At 39.9% G+C, this 20,184-nt stretch overlaps 1 protein-coding gene across 2 annotated transcripts in view; it reads right to left on the bottom strand.

Moving 5' to 3' along the window:
* The window catches only part of LOC133635240 (collagen alpha-1(XXIV) chain), a 251,057-nt gene that overhangs the window by 71,809 nt on the left and 159,064 nt on the right, over window positions 1-20,184 (bottom strand). For both annotated transcript variants that reach the window (XM_062028200.1, XM_062028201.1), the window contains 4 exons: window positions 13,231-13,284; window positions 7,493-7,546; window positions 1,819-1,872; window positions 1,502-1,555 (listed from right to left, as the gene is read on the bottom strand). In XM_062028200.1, the coding sequence (XP_061884184.1) occupies window positions 1,502-1,555; window positions 1,819-1,872; window positions 7,493-7,546; window positions 13,231-13,284 (216 nt within the window). The remainder of the gene's footprint in view (window positions 1-1,501; window positions 1,556-1,818; window positions 1,873-7,492; window positions 7,547-13,230; window positions 13,285-20,184) is intronic.

Here is a 20,184-nt window from a genome sequence, read left to right as displayed (position 1 = left end):
GCGGGGTACAACATGTCCCCTAGAAATTATTGAGAAGCACTGCTTTAATATAAATACTTAATATTCCCACAAGCTCAAGAATAAAGCTCCAAACTTTAACCCTTTTAACACCTAATTGAGCAGACAATGTCCTAACAATATGACCACAGTATTCTCATTGGCTGCCTCAAATAGTACTCTTACACAACTAGGTATGGGCGATATGGACTGAAATCCCTGTCACGGTTTGTAATCTTGAATTTTAAATTGTCTAATCGTATTGTAACCTTTTGCGAAAACAAGGATGTCACCATTTATTGTTTGTGATACAAATTATAATAGAACAATTTTAAAGCAGGGTACAGGTTGCTCCTCCATTGACTGATAACGTGTGATCATACGACACTTTACTGATATCGCGGAAGCACATGGTTTCTGTTGGCGTGACCCCAGGATGCGGAGACGTTAGGCGAAGTGCAGATAAGAAGGTCTTTTAATAAAGACTAGGCAGGCACAAATAAAAAAGGCACACCATGAACAAATGAGCCAGTGTTGCAAGGAAGGCGACATGGACAGATAAACCCTCATGACTAGTGATCAGAGGCAGATGAGTCCCCTGATCATTAGTCAAGAGCGGGTGTGGAAAGCAGAGCTGAGAAACAGTGGCAAAATCACTGCAAGACATAACCAAAATGGAAAGTGGAACAAAAATAGGAGCGCTAACAATGAAGAAACGCTAAACACAGGAAACCCCAAAACTAACTAAAAATAAATAATTCCAAAAGTCCCATAATGTGGGATAATTTGAGCCCTTCCAAACGTGGATAAGAGCAAACAAATCTGTGCCTGCTGTTGTACATTAGCTCACACAATGACAGCCAGATGGTGCTGTTCTGCCGTTGGCAGTTTTTTTTACCCAACAACAGTTTATTGAAAAGTAAAACTGCATTTTAAACTATACTGTACAAGGACTGCACTGATGTTTTAATGTAACAGATGCTTCTGAGAAAAATCAAATAGGGAATGCACGATCATTTTTAGCTGCTAAGTGATGATTTGTCATTTCCCATCTGGCAACCCTGGTCAAAGTAGTTGCTTTGTATCGTATCTTATCTCGTATTGAGATACTTGCTAATTTCCTGCTCATCGCTGATAACTCTCCACTGTAATGCGGTTCCAGCTATATTTTTCTGTTATTCTGTTAATTCTCTAATTTACATTTAAACTAACTTAATGATTAGCATGACTTCTTGTCTTCTCCAGCTTAATTACTCGGTGTGTTGCATGTTTAGCTATTATTCCAGCCCTCCAGTGATAAGATGACTTGAAATAAATGTGGTCTATTTGCCGCCATGGAGGTGAGGAATAGTAACTTATAAGTGGCTCTAAACTGTGGATGGATAGACTTCACTATACTGTCAGGTGAAACAGTCACCAAAGACATTTGTCTGCTCATGGGGAGAAGTCAGACTACCTAAAGAAAGCATGCAAGACATTTTCCAAAGACAACTACAGGTCTCACCCTGCGACCCTTCGGACCAGCACTCCCTGGACTACCTCTCTGCCCCTGTGGACCCTGAAAATAAAAAAGACAGATAAGAGTTATTGAGGCAACAATTATCCCGAGTGCTACTTACCCTCTTTAATTAGTGGTTAAATAAGTGACAATTACTGACACCTCAAATGAACCATTTTTTTTAGTATAGTGTAAGTTCCAAGTAAATCACTTCAAATGATTAAGAAAGAATTAAGCACAGAAATGGTCACACACACATATGTGCACATGCAAGGAATCAAATAGTGCTGATGGGAATATGAATCAAATCAAATGACACTTACAGGAGTACCTTGCATGCCGATGTCCCCAGGACCTCCGGGCAACCCTGGATAACCCTTTTGCGGATAACAAACAACATAGAAAGATATGTCTTATATGTCATACATACAGTGTATTTAACACACATCAATATGTAATTGTTGTCTGCATGAGGAGATAGCTAGTGCCTATAAAATAAAGATTTATTTTTACCTTATTCATATAGACATTTGGCCAGGGGTTACAAGCCACCATTATTGATGAAAAAACAGGATCATTCAAGTAGTCCAGGTCTAAGGTCCATTGTCAGCAACATACAAATTAAATCTCAATAATTACTGTATTATTCGGTATGCAAAAAGCTGAGGTAGGAGTCCAGATATGTACATGTATTTTCAGGGATTATTACTATGTCACAGTAAAAACACTTATATCAGTCATTACATGATAGAACAATACCTATAAAATAATATCCTAAGCCACTACATATTTCGGTTAAATGTTGCCTTTTTTTACCATAACATTTTTTTATTGAGCATTTGTTGTGCAAACATGTAATCATACTACACAAACTACATATACAATGCAATTTGTTTTTAATAACAATGTAAACAAAACCCACAGGCTAAAACCTTTTTTTTAAAAACTGTTTTTAATGGTTTATGGTACGCCTGCGATAAAAAAAAAAAAAGATGAGTAATCATCATGGACTGAGAAAATGTTCACTTGCCATTTACAGCATACATATGAACCCAACAGTGATATGTACTGTATGTCAGGATCATTATTAGTATACAAAAACACTTAAGTGAAAAAATATTATAATACATCATAGCTAAGATTGTGGTTGGCCAAAATGCACTATAGCTTGCAAAATGGGTACCGAAGGAAAACAGAATTTCAGGGGAGTTCTAGAAGCACTGCATTGAAATGTGGTGGTGGTGACATTGTCCATAGTCTTCACATTGAGCTACCACTCCCCTTTCGTACGATCTTACAAAAACATTATAAATCATCCTGACATACAGTAAGTCACAAAGCTCCCCCTAACAGTGAAACACACATACAAGCAATGTTTCAATCATCTGGCTATTCATTCATCCGCCAGATTAGTCATCCCCTCCAGCAGCCAGCCATCTTTCAGCCGGTCTTAATCCAACTAGGTCAGGACTGGTGCCCAAAATCTCAGCGATGGAGTCAAACTGAGGCCCGTGGACAATGAGCTATGTCGGAAAATAAGTTTTGCAGGAGATACTGCAAGCATGGATGCAGTAGACTAAACCAGGATGATTTGTGAATTATTATTTCAGTTTAGACAGCACCATGGAATAAGCAGGGAACAGGTCATTTTTAACAATCGCTTGGGGAGTTTTGTCTGAGCACCGGACATACAGCAGCTATGTGCCAATGGCCATGACAAAAAACTATAATCACAACGGAACACAAATCACAATAAATATAATTGTTAACAGACGTCACAGAAGAGATATGAAACAGCCCCATGTTTGCAATGTGATGATATGGTTACTTGGTTTTACTAAACTTCAGCTTTTTAACTAGTAGTATGAAGATTTTACGGTTGGTTAGCCATTAGACAAAGTGTGAGGAATATAACGAACGTTTCATGAGCTTACGTTAAACCAGAGCTATTCAACAGCACGTGGGGAAAACCCGGCCCGGGAATGACACCATACCGGCCCTCAAATTCAGTTCAAAACTTGGGAGACAAACATTTTTGCAGCAAATCACTAAAAACAAGTGATCTTGTTATATAGAACAATGTGGACCACTGTCCACAATTGCCAGATCCTTGCATTGCATTGCTTGCAAACATAGAATACTCGGGTCAAAGTTTGTGATTTACATTACGGAGGCTTTCCTCAAGGCACACCTTAAAGTCCTCTCTTTTAAAATTTCCTAATGCAGTTTATGTAACTAAGGTGTTGCTATAGCTTGTTTACTTCAGACGCTGTCAGTAGTCATTTGTTCAACTTTTTTAATTTTGCTAGTAGTGTTCCATAAGGTTCCATTTTAGGTCCTCCTTTTTCATCATTTCGGCTATTCAACTGGTGGCCCCCAAATTCAGTTAAAAAAACTTGTGTGAGACTCACATTTTTGCAGCAGATTCTTATAAACACATAGAGATAATCTTTGACTAGCTTTTTTGTACAAGGTCCTTAAAAAAAGAAGAGTGCTTCTGTAACTCTGACAAATAAATAGACCAAAAACAAATGTCTGCTGTGTGGTTCTCTGGAACACACAATTAAGACTAAGGCCCTGTCTACATTAAGCCGGATAACTCCTTAAACAAATAATTATTTAGCCTAAGCACCGTGTCAGCCACATTAAACCATCGTTCAAGGTCCCCCTCCTTTGATAATATTTTAAACGGGTAAGTGCGCCGTGTATTTCTTGAATCTCCGGCTCTTAGCTTTGTATGGACTCATCGATCGTTATAAATTGAGTTCGGAGAGGATGTGATGCCAGAAAGACCGTGCCCCACACAGGAAATGACGTCAGAAAGAACGCGCCACAGCCACTTCATAATAAAGCGGTTCCGTAACTCAGAGCTAACCACTGGAAATATGGAGGCGAGTCATCCAGACATGCCCGTGTTTCTCCTTCTACATGTACAGACGCTTGTAGGAATCACACATGAATACCTTAAGAGAAAGCGATTGCAGCTATTTCGGATACAACACTTCTCAGACGGAAAGAGAACTTTCGAATGTCCAGGTGAGCTGTGATTCTACTTAGTGGAAAACTTTGTCCATTTGTCGAAGGAGAGACAACAAGAATACGGGCTCCCGTGGATGTGATAAAAAAAAGGTAGCGTGTGCTTTGTATTACCTGGCTGTCGAGGGAAGACTACGGAAAACAGCGATTGCTTTTGGACTGGCAAAGCAGACTCTATCAGTTATTGTCCGCCATGTATGTCGCGGACTCAACGTCTAGGTCCAGAGTATATAAAGTCACCAAAAAGGAATGGACAATGAAGGTGAACGCAAAAGAGTGAGGAGTGTCCTGACCCGATATTTAGATCCCTAGATTGATGTAAAATGTTCTTTATCACATTGTTTACTTTCACGTGTCCATTAAAGGCCTACTGAAATGAATTGTTTTTATTTAAACGGGGATAGCAGATCCATTCTATGTGTCATAGTTGATCATTTCGCGATATTGCCATATTTTTGCTGAAAGGATTTAGTATAGAACAACGACGATAAAGTTCGCAACTTTTGGTCGCTGATAAAAAAAAGCCTTGCCTATACCGGAAGTAGAGTGACGTCACAGGAGGTAGGATTCCTCACAATTCCCCGTTGTTTACAATGGAGCGAGAGAGATTCGGACCGATAAAGCGACGATTACCCCATTAATTTGAGCGAGGATGAAATATTCGTGGATGAGGAACGTCAGAGTGAAGAACTAGAGAGGCAGTGCAGGGTGTATCTTTTTTCGCTCTGACCATAACTTAGGTACAAGGTCTCATTGGATTCCACACACTCTCCTTTTTCTATTGTGGATCACGGATTTGTATTTTAAACCACCCCGGATACTATATCCTCTTGAAAATGAGAGTCGAGAATGCGAAATGGACATTCACAGTGACGTTTATCTCCACGACAATACATCAGCGAAGCTCTTTAGTTACTGAGCTAACGTGACAGCATCTGGCTCCAATGCAGATAAAAACAAAATAAATAAATCCCTGACTGGAAGGATAGACAGAAGATCAACAATACTATTAAACCATGGACACGATTAATAATTCTCAGCCTGGCAAAGCTTAACAATGTTGTTGCTAACGACGCTGAAGCTAACTTAGCAACTTAGCAACCGGACCTCACAGAGCTATGATAAAAACATTAGCGCTCCACCTACGCCAGCCAGCCCTCATCTGCTCATCAACACCCGTGCTCACCTGCGTTCCAGCGATCGACGGCGCGACAAAGGACTTCACCCGATCACAGATGTGGTGGCGGCTAGCATCGGCTAGCGCGTCTGCTATCCAAGTAAGTACTCCTTGATGTGTTGCTACAGCCAGCCGCTAATACACCAATCCCACCTACAACTTTCTTCTTTGCAATCTCCATTGTTCATTAAACAAATTGTAAAATATTCACCAACACAGATGTCCAGAATACTGTGGAATTGTTTGATGAAAACAGAGCTTATTGTATGGTGACACATTGGGTACGAATACTTCCGTTGCCGTCGTGACGTCACACGCATACGTCATATCCAAAGGAGTTTTTCAACCGGAAGTTTAGCGGGAAATTTCAAATTGCACTTTATAAGTTAACCCGGCCGTATTGGCATGTGTTGCAATGTTAAGATTTCATCATTGATATATAAACTATCAGACTGCGTGGTCGGTAGTAGTGGGTTTCAGTAGGCCTTTAACTATTTGACTATTTGACTAATTTATGATGTCTCAGGTGTGATTCACTACAATAGGGCCCCACAGCACACTGGATTCCAGTTAATTGAAATACCACAACACTGGATATTGTTCAGATAAGTTGAATTTAATTTAAGAACTTGCACACAAAGCAACACTGGAGGTGACTATGACTTGCGCACTTTCCGCGCATGCGTACTAGGTCGCGTTGTGGCGGATGGAGGGGGGGGGGGGGGGGGAGTCTTAAACGATCATTGTGTGTGTGTGGACAAAGATAAGGTTAGGTGGGATTTACCCTGGATAACCTTAGTGTAGAAGGGGCCTAATAGTGAAGGGAGTTCTTAGCTTTCTGGAAACATGGCCCCAAAAACAATTCAGTTGAATATGCCTGCATTAAACATTTGGTTTACTGTTTGAACTATGGTTGTGGGAATTAATAGGTCTAGGAAAAAAAAATGCATTAAAGGGGAACTGCACTTTTTTTGGAATTTTTGCCTATCCTTCAAAAAGATTATGGTGATAAAAAACCATTTGAAGATGCAGCTAATGGGAGTCACAGTTGTAGCCTTCAAAGCCATCAACGTTTTATATACACGCTGCAAGTCTATATATAATGTAGTAACAGACACGTTCATAACAATATGTAATATGTACAATATTTACCGTATTTTGGTCATTTTAATCATTCCCGGAATTAATTCCTTTGCACATTTATTTTCGTTTCTTTAGAAGCGCACTTCCAACTTCTGGCAACACATGCGCGTCCTATTTCCGCACGTCATGCATCATCCAGCTGGTTGTGTACAAACAACACATGCAATGTGGGCTAATACTTTACAGAAACTGTAATATGATTGTTCATGATTTTCAGTCAGTACGGATTGGTGTCTTATCTCATTGTGTTGTGCATTACAAACTCAAACACATTTCGTGTGTGTGTTACATAGTTAGCTTTTACGGTTAATACCGTAGCACGCCGATGTTTTACTGAGCTCGAAAAAGAGTTCCTCAGTGTTTGATCTTACAATAAGAATGTTGCTACAGCTTGGTTATAATACAGGTTACGGAACATAAATGAAGTATTTTTGATGGTTTTTAAATGCATTTTTAAAGTGATTTGTTGGTAGAATCGATTGCTTTCATTAGCTGCATTGCTTGCCATAAAAAATGAGCCGTATTTTACATGTTAGAATGCAAAATAACCCCAAAAAACCCTTTGGTATTCTTGTCTCTCATAATGATTGTGAACGATAGGCAAAATTCCTCAAAAAGTGCAGTTCCCCTGTAACACTTACTTGTGGTCCTTTCTCTCCTGCGGGCCCCGTTGGACCTGCCGGTCCTCGGTCACCCTGTAAAACAGAAAAATGCACGAGATCATGAAACATGACTTGTCAGCAATGCTGATTCACATCCTTGTTTCTCTGTAAAGAGTCATGAAACTGGAGTGCGGAGGGTCAAGGAGACAGCTGGTTGGTTTAGTTTGTTTCAGGTGAACACCACTTTAAGCCTGGGTGAGACGTTCTGCACTCAAAACATGTAAAACAAATGGGAACGTTTCATGACTCGACATGCAGCCACCGAACACCTGCACCAAACAATGTATCAAACAATGTTTGAAATATTTTATAAATCCCTAGAAACAAATCCAGGAGGTCCTACTGAAATAAATATATGGACAATGCATAATGTGGAAGGAATTTCCAAGCTGTCAAGGTATGATTTGCCTTGACAGCCTGAAGGAGGAAGAGGCTTTATGCTCCAGAGGAATATTTGACAAGCGAGCAGCTTCACGTCACAGGAACATGTTGTGACACACAAAGCGCTTCTGAATAGGAAGGGAGGAAGAAGGGAGGAAATGAACAGGATTGGAAACCAGAACGGGAAGAGGCTATTCCAACAAATCAGCGCCATTTACTTATTATAACTCTCTCAAAATAAATTTACATTTCTATCTGTTTTCAACTCTAAATCTGATAATACACATATTAAACTATTCAAAATGTATACTAACCCATCTTAGGCAACTTTATTTCATTTTTGTACATGGTTCCTACATAAAAAAATGACTTATTTGGGTAACAGGGCTGAAAGTAACAGGAGTGAGTTTTATCATAGAATTACTATAAGCACTGCAAATGACAGAATTTTAGACATAAAAAATCACAGGACTTTGTAGAGATTTTAACCCAACCTAGTCATACTGAATGAATGAGTGGGCCTTCTTTTGGCCTTCCCACGGCCTGCAGGGGATCTAAATGATGCTACTTCCTGTGGACCATGTGACATGTGGAATTGTCAGCATTTTTAGAGGGTGGAATGTAATATGTTAGGCTAGTGTTTCTAAAATAGTGGGTCAGGACCCCTTAGGGGGGTAGGTGTCTGGAGGGAGGTTGTCATTATATGTGGCTACATTCTAGTATTAATGTTAGAACTAGAGATGTCCGATAATATCGGACTGCCGATATTATCGGCCGATCAATGCTTTAAAATATGATATCGGAAATGATCAGTATCGGTTTCAAAAATTTAAATTCATGACTTTTTAAAACGCCGCTGTGCGGAGTGGTACACGGACGTAGGGAGAAGTACAGAGCGCCAATAAACCTTACAGGCACTGCCTTTGCGTGCCGGCCCAATCACATAATATCTACGGCTTTTCACACACACAAGGGAATGCAAGGCATTCTTGGTCAACAGCCATACAGGTCACACTGAAGGTGTGCGTATAAACGACTTTAACACTGTTACAAATATGCGCCACACTGTGAACCCACACCAAACAAGAATGACAAACACATTTCGGGAGAACATCCGCACCGTAACACAACTTAAACACAACAGAACAAATACCCAGAACCCCTTGCAGCACTAACTCTTCCGGGACGCTACAATATACACCCCCCGCTACACTCTACTCCCCCCCTCCCTCAACCCCCCCCCCCCCCCCCCCCCCCACCCCATCCCCGCCCACCTCAACCTCCTCATGCTCTTTCAGGAAGAGCATGTCCCAAATTCCAAGCTGCTGTTTTGAGGCATGTTAAAAAAAATAATGCACTTTGTGACTTCAATAATAAATATGGCAGTGCCATGTTGGTATGTTTTCCATAACTTGAGTTGATTTATTTTGGAAAACCTTGTTACATTGTTTAATGCATCCAGCGGGGCATCACAACAAAATTAGGCATAATAATGTGTTAATTCCACGACTGTATATATCGGTATCGGTTGATATCGGAATGGGTAATTAAGAGTTGGACAATATCGGAATATCGGATATCGGCAGAAAAGCCATTATCGGACATCTCTAGTTAGAACGACACACAAGCCTGCAACCTAGGTGGCAACAGTGTACAATCTATGTCTACAATCTAGTATCCATGTTAGAACGATACACAAATCTGCAGCTAAATGGCTGAGATGCTCAATCTAATCAACAGGCTCCCCTTTCTACCCAGTGGAAGTAGTAAGGAAAACTAGTGGCGATAACCGCAATACAAAGACCCAGAAGTACGACAGTGTTTTATGCCAATCCACTACCCTTTGCAACATCCTATCTCTTTGAGAGGTGTTTTTCTGCAAAAAAACAAGTACAGATTCCATCTTAACATTAAGCATGAGTTTGACGTCCAAATCTGATAGAATGAGCAGTGCAAAACGGACTCACTGCAGCCTACATACACGCTGAATTACCTACTTTTTGTTGTTGTAGGAGATTTTTTTGCAACTTGCAAAGTGATAGAAAATTGTATTTAAGTTGAATATGTTCATATAAAACAGACACGTTGTGAAATAAGTTTGGAAGACTTAGTGAAGGTTAATTGTGTTTAATAAAAACTGTTCTCAAACTGTAGTGGAATGTTTCATGCTTTTTTTAAATTGTCTTTTGGATAGACTATATGTTCAGAGAGAGAGAGTAAATGAAAAATGTGCACTTTCATCTCTTCTGATAAACTACAATATAAACAATATTGTTGCAAATTTTGCAGAAAACCAACAAAAACAAAAAATCCGCTCGTTTTGAAAAGGAATAAGCTGATAAAGCTGCCAAGTGACCAATGTTTACAGTTTTAATACATTTTACAAGCTACTGTGTTACGTTTTAAAATTGTACAACCCAGTGAATCATTTGCACTTTTTTTTTGATGTATTGAAAATCATACAGACTGAGCAGTCTTCTTTAAAAGTTACAGACCGACTTAATAAACTTCACATGGAAATTGGTTTAAATTGTTGTTAATGTTATCTCAGCTCATTTTATTCATCAACTTTGACATTAAGGTGATTATATAAAGAATGTAACTCGCAGCGTGGTGTGCAGATGAATAAATTAATACATATTATATTAATTTCTGTCCCTGAGGGTGGTCATGACAGAAAATAATTGAGAAGCAGGGTAAGAGGGTAACACGACTGAGTGAAAACCCAGGGACACGACTACAGTGTGAACGTTAATTCATTAGTTAAAATATTCTAGAAGCATAGTTGAGATAAGAAGAAACATAAATATGTACAAAAATATAAACTTTCTGAAGGATTTAAATTGTTACAATTTGTCATGATCACTCAAGACAGGTTGGACTTGTGTTTGTTTTTATCCTGTGTTTTGTATCTAGTTCCTGTCCAGCGCTCATACTCAGTGGCCTAGTGGTTAGAGTGTCCGCCCTGAGCTCGGTAGGTTGTGAGTTCAAGCCCCGGCCGAGTTATACCAAAGACTATAAAAATGGGACCCATTACTTCCCTGCTTGGCACTCAGTATCAAGGGTTGGAATTGGGGGTTAAATCAGCAAAAATGATTCCTGGGCACGGCACCGCTGCTGCTCACTGCTCCCCTCACCTCCCAGGGGGTGAACCAGGGGATGGGTCAAATGCAGAGGACAAATTTCACAACACCTAGTGTGTGTGTGGCAATCATTGGTACTTTAACTTTAAATAATTTTTCGATCCACTTCCTGTTTACTTTACTGTACCTTAGACTCGAGAGCTAATTCTCTACACATACTTCTGTTAAGTGATCAGGGGACTTATCTGCCTCTGATCACTAATCAGGAGGGTTTATTTTCCAGCGTTGCCTCACAGACGACGTTGGTTAATTTTTGTAAATTATTTGGGTTACACTTTTGCTTTTACATCCTGTTTGCTTAGCCTTCTTTCACCTCAGCGATCTTCATTTTTGTCGCATGTATTATTACCCGTGGTCTAATGCTGTGACCTTGCTGGTGCTTCCTTTGTTAGGGTCTAATAAAAGGGCCTTCTACCTGCACGTCGCTGCTGTCTCTACATCCTGGGGTCATGCAGCTTGACGATATGCCAGAAGGTAATGTATTTCATGGTAAAGTATAATTTTACAAATCATGGGATAGGTTGATTGGCAACACTAAAATTGGCCCTTGTGTGTGAATGTGAGTGTGAATGTTGTCTGTCTATCTGTGTTGGCCCTGCGATGAGGTGGCGACTTGTCCAGGGTGTATCCCGCCTTCCGCCCGAATGCAGCTGAGATAGGCTCCAGCACCCCCCGCAACCCCAAAAGGGACAAGCGGTAGAAAATGGATGGATGGATGGGACAGGGGACATATCCTATCTTTCTCACTGGCACTCATCGAGGGCGGACACTCCCCTTTCCTCTCCCTTATCTCTCCTGTTTGCTTCTTTGTCTTGTCTTTTCTTAACTTTCTTGTTGCCTCTTTTTGCACTGCTCTCCAAAACTAAACATTGGAACCAATTAACTGGCCTCTCAAAGAAATTGACAAGATCTTGGGTTTTGGGGAACCTGATTGTCTGCAAACTCTTGGGAGAAGAAGGAGTGCCGCATGCTTGGCGACCCTCTCAGTTGAGGACGTGAAGATATCAACCTATTCGGAATTATGACACCAGGACATCTGTTGATTGGAGTAAGCGTTGCTCTGGTTTGTCGACAAATTGGAAGTTGCTGGCAGTCTTCAAAGTACCCCAAAGCTGCCACAAATGATTGGAGCATGCGGGCAGAACTGTGGACACTGTGATTTGGATAACATCGAACTGTCTGCCCTGCAGGATGAATTTGAGGACCAGTAATAGACAATTTAGAGTGAAAAGCAAATTTTATTTTCACTCGCATGCAAAACATTCTAACTTGATATTTTCCCTGGCTTCGAGACTCTCCCGAAGGACAGTGCGGCGAAGACACTACAAACTCCCTTCTTGTCTCATGGACACACACCTGTTGTTGTTGACTTTGGACTGACTGGCAGCTGCAAGAACACCAAGGCCGCGGAACAGAGACACGCTGCAGGCTTACACACACACACATGCGTCCACGAAAATATACGCCACACACACATACCCCACCCCCCATCCAACGCTCTCGACGCAAATCCTTAGGGGCGATGGACTGAGCAGCGCTTATACAGCAGCAGCCTGCCTCCGTAGCCCCTACTCTCTCCTCTCTGTTGCAAGTTTTTTGTTGATTTTATGTAACATGTTTATGTGTGCTAAGGCTATGAGTTTTTTTTCTTTGGCCTCAGTCTGGTCCCCCTCTCCAGGGGCTCAGGCTTGGACTGAATATTTTTTACTCACTCCCCAACCCCCTCCCCAGCATTGACCTTTTCTCACCTTTTTTTGTAAGGCAACCCCATTAGACCTGTCAGCGATCCTGTTCTGTCTCCCTGTAATGTTTGTCTGCTCTTGAATGGGACTGTGCTGAAAATCTCAATTTCCCTCAGGGATTAATAAAGTACTTCTGATTCTGATTCTATTGTGTCAAGTGTTCAAGGTAGTTACTTTTTCCTGTGACATGCCTGAGCAGAATTGTCACATTACAATGTCACATATCTAAGCCATAACTTTAAAATCAAGGAGAAATGTGTGACAAGTGTGACAATACTGTCTTAGATATTGATGTGAGAGTGTTGACTGTTTATCCAAGGCCTGTGTTCAGGGGCCTCTTGGGCCTCCATTTACGGCTGCTTAACGCAGCCCTAATTATAAGGGTCGGAAACAGACAAGCAACCGACTGATGCTGATTGACGGCATAATGGAAGCAAAACACACTTCTTACCTTTTCACCAGGAACTCCTATCACACCAGCTACCCCGATCAGGCCAACAGGACCCTGGAGAGAAAGACATCATTCAAAGGCATGGAAAGAAAGTATGCCAATGTGAGAGCCTGATCTTTACTCATCTAAGGGATATTTTCCAAACTGTTATGACACTTGGAATGCAAGAGGTCACAGAATGCAACATAGGGCTTTTGCAAGCAATAATGCGGGGCTTCTGGCAGTGAACTGACCCATGAAGTGCAAAATATTCAGCTGAGCTCAAATTCACTGTCAATGAAATCAAACTCATATTGTGTTAAAGTGAATGATAAAGACAAAAATGATCAAAATAACAATACCATGCCTACAAGATCTGTTTTCAAATCTATTTCTGTGCCATAACAAGTAAAACATAAAACACATAGGAAATAGATACCATAACAATGACACTAGTCTTTCCCTGTTGCTCTCACACTAGCGGTAACATCTATTTATCTGTTTATTAACGGGCAGTAGCTTGCAGTAAAATACAAAACTAAAGCATTTAAAAGAGATCAACACATAGCTCTAATATTAAAAATGTCACCTAAAAAAATGCCATTGACTGCAAATTTAAACATTTTGAAAAGAAATACTATTTACATGGGGGTTAAATAATTTTGAATGTGACTTTACTGTATATGTACCAGAGTTGTAATCCATATAATTATAATGCTATATAGGGAGAAAATCCACACTGTCAATGCTATAGGGGATGATTGTTTTACTATTTCCTATCTACAGTAATTGTGATTATTCAATGCAATTGAGCTGTGAGAAAAAAAAAAGTGTAGCTTGAATCAAAAATAGATCTTTAGTATTTACATATTATCCTTACAACTAGACTTAATTAATTTTCCCATTAGTCCATTTGTTTTCTGTATTATATCTGGATTAGGGGTGCAGTGGAAACGTTTTTGCAAGGTTGTCCTGTTTTTCCCAAAGCATTCCCAGGCTAAATGAACTACCAGGCCAGCAGACAAGCAGAGGAGGGCACAAAGCATCTGATTTTGATAAACACCTATGAGTGATGGCCATTACGAGACTCAACATAATCTTCATGGTCAAAGAAATGGTTTAGAAGTGAGGTGACAACACAGAAAAATGTGCCACTTAATAAATTGTGTGTGTGATGGCAAATAAACCCACACTACTTAGTAAAGGAGTCCTTTGTGGAACAACTAGCAAATGCCAATATACAGTATGAGTTATCAAAACCACTTCCAAAACTATCTGGGAGAAAGAAATGTGATTTGAACTAAAGCCAGCCTCTTCACAAGACACATGATCTGAAAACAGGATTAGAATGTTGCCTCTAAATCCACTTTTTTCACAGAATATGAATTTACACGTCATTAAATGTGTCAATCCACACTGACTCAAGAACAAAATTGACCGCAAACACAAGTCAGAAAAGCCGTGATTTTCATCTAAGATTATCAAAACATTTGCTATTGGCCAACCACAAAAGCCAGTGTGGTCATAATGTGGTTTCCTCTGATTCTGAGAGCCAACAGGAATCCCTGTGCTTCTTGGTCTTTCGTTTAACAGATACTTCATATACTACACATTTCCACAAATGTTACTTTAGTCCCAACCACCTCATTGTACATTGTACATGATACATTTTGTATCAAGTTGTCTTGATGTGATGTACCAAAACTCACCTTTAATAGTTTTTACAACTACGCAAGTCTAATGTATTTATAGTAAATCTGTAGTTCATAAAAAGTTGCCATTTTTTCATTGTCCTTTGAAACTTTACTGTCAAAGAGGGTATTCCATCAATGCATAGTAGTATTATTACATATATTGTAAAGGTGTAAACAAGAGTATTATTAATGTCCAATAACGTCCGTCGGCTGATATTGGCATAAAATTAGATATCTGATCATAATCATTAATAAAATATTGTTTGGAACATTCAGCTGTACTGAAAAAAGACAAATCAGCAATTCTGTGTAGTGTATAATGTCCCTAATTGTATTAGCTCATAGTTTCACACTTTGCACTTTAGTTACTTTTAAACGGAATTGTGTTGCACATAAAAATGTGCAGCTTTCTAAAGTTTTAGTTGCCAGACTTATCTAATTGGAATCTGAGTTATAAGACTAACTTGTCATACTTGTTGATACATTTTAGGTTTTTTGTTGACTTATTAAATTATAATTGTAACTTTTTTGTTGCGCCAAAATGTTAAAAAAAATAATTGTGGCACTTTTTCTACAACTTACAATGCAATAGTTATCTTATTTTGTTTATTTGTGGGATGCATCAGTAACCCGCTTGGTTCAGCCCTGCTTCCGTTCCCTCCAGGACTTGAACTTGAGTTTTCCTGAATGAAAGTGCAAGCGTGATAGGCACCGAGCTAAAAGCTTGAGCTGTCGAACCAATGTCCACATCATATTATAAGAAGCATCATTTGTTCATGTGACCTGACTTTAGTTTTATGGAAGAGTTGCTGCATACATGTATTTTAATATCGGCCCCGAAGGCGGGGCTGAGGGGATTTCAGGGACTACCCCAAACCTTAGCAACACTCAACCTCAACACGGTTTGAAAAAAAAAAATCATCATTTTACTCGACAAAACGGCAAAAATGCAAAAAATATCACCCATTTTAAAAATACATTTATTCATGAATACGTCTCCTTTGCGACGGGCGCATGCACGTCTGTGTCAGTGTAATGGAAGTCAGTCAACTTCAAATAAAGTGCTTGTGAACCGGGAGACTGCCTGTGCTTTTAGCTTAGTAGTAGCACTATGCCCTTTCACATGGGCTACGTGGGTTCGAGCCCCGATCGGATCGATAAGAAAAAATCAACGTAGTCGAGAGCGAGTACATAATCGCTAGACAAATCTGAACGCTGTTTGTGATTACATTCCATCGTCAAAATCGGGGGCCCCTGACAGCCCAAGTAAGCCCGTGCAATATGGCGGCCTTGAGTATCACTATCTTAAATAAAATGCTGGCCTGCATCAGTATAGCACATATCGGTAACAAACAACCTTTTCTGACAAAACTTTATGGACAAGGAAAAGCGCATCTGGTGCATATACAGATACAAATGTATGGAATTGGGGATTTATAATCTACTGTGTATTGTAAAACAGATTATTTTTTGGCCCTTTCCATCAAATTTTTCAGGGATAATGGATGGATCTAAATCAGGTGTATTCAACAATTTCCAGGTCAAGTACTTCCAAACTGATAGAGACCCTACTCTACTTCAATACAGTATCTTGTATATAATTGTGTTTCAACTAGTCTCAAGGGTACCTAGTTGACCAGTGGTTTCTGAGGTGGATGGTAAACCCATTTATTTTCTCCATGGGTTGGCTTGGGAATATACAAATACATCTTTTTTAAAGTCTAAACAACCAACAAGTAAAGAACTCTGCTCTAAATGACAATTTTTTTTAGGCAAATCAGCGTTTCCACTCATTCCAGCTGAAATTATTTTCCAGAACATTTTCACCTGCTAAAGAGACAATTTATCACGTCACACATCATTACAAAACATTCCTCTGTCTGCATCATTCCTTGAAAGTGTTACTGTCTGCTGTGGTAAATTGCATTTACCCAAATTGTTTCTATGTTTGATTTGCAGTCTGTGGCTGTAATGTCAAAGACTGTGTTAACACCAAACACAAAACCTGCTCATCCATCACTCATCCGCCATGAACTCTGAGAACTTTGGAGACCCAACACACAAATTAAACATGTTATATTTTTTTGGCTGTCCTGGCGATTTGAAATGGAGCTAATACGCTTGTCACATTTTCCTCTAAGACCAGGGTCTTGGAGGAAAGTCGCATGCAGCTTTTTAGTGCCGCCCTATTGGCTCCCTGCAGCATTTTTAAAAAAAGGATTGAAAATGGAAAAAGATGGGGGGAAAATATTTTTGTTGTTGTAGTATGTTTTTTGTTTGAGGACCAACATGACACAAACCTTCCCAATTGTTAGAAAGCCCACTGTGTAATATATTTGTGTGTATGCTTCACTGATGAGAGTATTTGGTGAACATCGTTTTGTCCTACTAATTTTGGCGGTTCTTGAACTCACCATAGTGTGGAATGTGACGCAACAGTTTGTTTACATGTAAAATCTTCCACTCCTTCTTTGTCTCATTTTGTCCACCAAAAGTTTCATGCTCTGCGTAAATGCACAAAGGTGATCTTTGTTGATGTTATTGACTTGTTGGAGTACTAATTAGTAGGGATGATGTTTGATAAGAAATTATCGAGTTCGAGCCTATTATCGAATTCTCTTATCGAACCGATTCCTTATCAATTCTCTTATCAAGTCCAGATAGGTTGTTGTAGATGGAAAAAAACACACACTATTTGGTTTAACAAAAGCTCACTTTTATTATATAAGAAAACAATTTAATCTAACAAATAAATATTGACTGTTACCCCCCTAAAAAAAAAATTATATATATATATATATTGACTGTTGTTACCCAAAGTATATTAAGTGGGATTTTTCAGAAAAACAAATATATACAGTAACACAAAAACAACCTGTCTCTGTGATCACTATAGGTGTATAAATAATAATATAGTGTTAAATAAAATCAGTCCCTTGGGCACAAAACTGAAAATAATACAGCTCTCCAAAAAGTGCAATTCTGCTGCTATTTGACATAACTGTTTGTTATGATGCTTTGACATTTTTGCACTTTATTTCTTTATTGAAAGAAAATTCTATGAAGAGAAAAGTTGTTTGCAAATGTGGTTACAATGCTAAAAAAATGAAAAGTTAAAACTAAAAAAAGAAATACACTTTATTGAGTTAACATTATTTCTTTATAGGGGGAAAGATGTTATGAGCTAGGGAATATAACAACTACACTACCCAGCATTATTATTTCTATTTACTATAATCACATGCATTGAATAATGGGGCAATATTATGGGGTGAATTAGTATTACTAATTATTTTTCAGACGGTTCTGTCTAGTACTTTTGTTTTTCTTTAAGTGGTCTCTATTGTATGTGAGGGCCAGACAGTGAATGACAAAAAGGTAAAGTGCTACAAAAACAAAAGCTGGGAAGCAGCCAAAAACAAGAAACAGACTATTAGGACAAAGACTAGGGGTTTTGTATCCTTTTTCCATTCCCGAGCTCAGCTAAAACAACTGACAGTCACAAATGTACTTATGGAATACCATCTAAAGGGGATTTTCTTGTAGGGTGCAAGCAAAAAGCAATGGATTTAGAAGAAGAGTGTCTGAGAGGGGATGTAGCCTGCAGTCATAATGGCTTTCCTTAACACTGACAGCAAATCCCATAATTAGGACAAGAAACGGTAAACTATGGCACCGTGTATCATTTACCAGTAGGAGATGGTTTTAAAGAGGATTTTGTATGACCTCATCTTTTACATGGTAGCTTGACTGGAAACTGGTGTTTCAGGCAGTGGAAGTTTTCAAAGTACTCTAAACATGAACCTTTCAAAAGCGTTTTCCTGACACAACCCTCTTTCTAATGCTTGTATATAGAGATGTCCGATAATGGCTTTTTTGCCGATATCCGATATTCCGATATTGTCCAACTCTTAATTACCGATTCCGATATCAACCGATACTGATATATACAGTCGTGGAATTAACACATTATTATGCCTAATTTTATTGTGATGCCCCGCTGGATGCATTAAACCACATATGTCAGAGTCAAGGCCCGCGGGCCATATCCGGCCCGCGAGAAGGTTTTTTACGGCCCTTGGGATGATCTTAATTTATTATTAGAACCGGCCCGCAGACCGCAGATCTTTTTTTTTTTTTTTTTTTTTTTTTTTTTTTTTTTTAGACCGCAGATCTTTTACACGCACCAAGCGGATGCCGGTCCAAGGTTCCGAAAGGGGGCGAGCGGCCCGCCGGGACGCGCCTGCCGGCCGAAGGGCTGCAGCCCGGCCGTCAGTCGCGGAGCCCGCCGTGCCACGCGCGCCAAGGGGGCGGGCCGAAACCCGGCCCCGAGGCCCTGAGACTTCTGCTTTGTTTCCCCAAACCGCGCGTCACCGCCGGGCCCGCACCACCGTCGGGCTGCAGCCCGAGCGTCGGTGGCGGAACCCGTCATGTGCCGCGCGCGCCAAGCGGAGCGGGGGGGTCAAGCGGGCCGAAACCCGCAGGCCACCCCCTCACCACGAGGCCCTGAGACTTCTGCGTTCGACCCCTACGCGCGGCCCGTCGGGACGCGCCCGCCGTCAAGCCACGAGGGCCAGCCGTCGGGTCGCGGAGCCCGCCGTGCCACGCGCGCCAAGGGGCGGGCCGAAACCAGCGGGGGGTTTCGGGCACCCAACTCGCCTCCCTCCCACGGAGGGAGGAGGGGGGTTTAATGTGAACATTACTGTGCAATCACATATTTAGAGTTTTTACTCAATTCAAGTTTAAAAGTTAAAGTTTAATATTTGTTTTCACTGCATGTTACTTCTCCTTAAACAAAGTGTTGTTTTTGATTTATAGATTTTTGCACTTTATTTTATTGTATTTCAATTTAATTATATTTTAAAAATATTTCAGTTGAGTGGATGATAGAAAATTGCTATTATTGTTTTTTTCTTTGAAGTAAATTTAGCCCACTTTTGCTAAAATAGAAAATATAGGCTACTGATGGTGCCTTGAATACCGGTTTCTTTCATTTAATGTTCATGTTATGGGGATTTTTATATAAAGGAAATTTGTCTTTTGTGTCTGTTGAAAATTAAAGATTACTGACAGAGCCATAAGAAAATATTGCTTTATTTATCTGATCATATTGGAATATATTTGTTAGGTTTTCAGTAGGTTCAATTAGGTTCACTAGACTATATGCGTCATTTAAAAATTTTTCAATGAACATTCGAACAGTCCGGCCCTCGGCTTGTAGCTAAATTTTTTATTTGGCCCTCCGTCCATTTGACTTTGACACCCCTGCATTAAACAATGT

The sequence above is a fragment of the Entelurus aequoreus genome, linkage group LG19 (assembly GCF_033978785.1).
Source record: "Entelurus aequoreus isolate RoL-2023_Sb linkage group LG19, RoL_Eaeq_v1.1, whole genome shotgun sequence".
In the NCBI taxonomy this organism is placed as follows: Eukaryota; Metazoa; Chordata; class Actinopteri; order Syngnathiformes; family Syngnathidae; genus Entelurus; species Entelurus aequoreus.
Note: the sequence above shows the minus strand (reverse complement) of the source record. Positions and strands in the feature narration are given on the sequence as shown.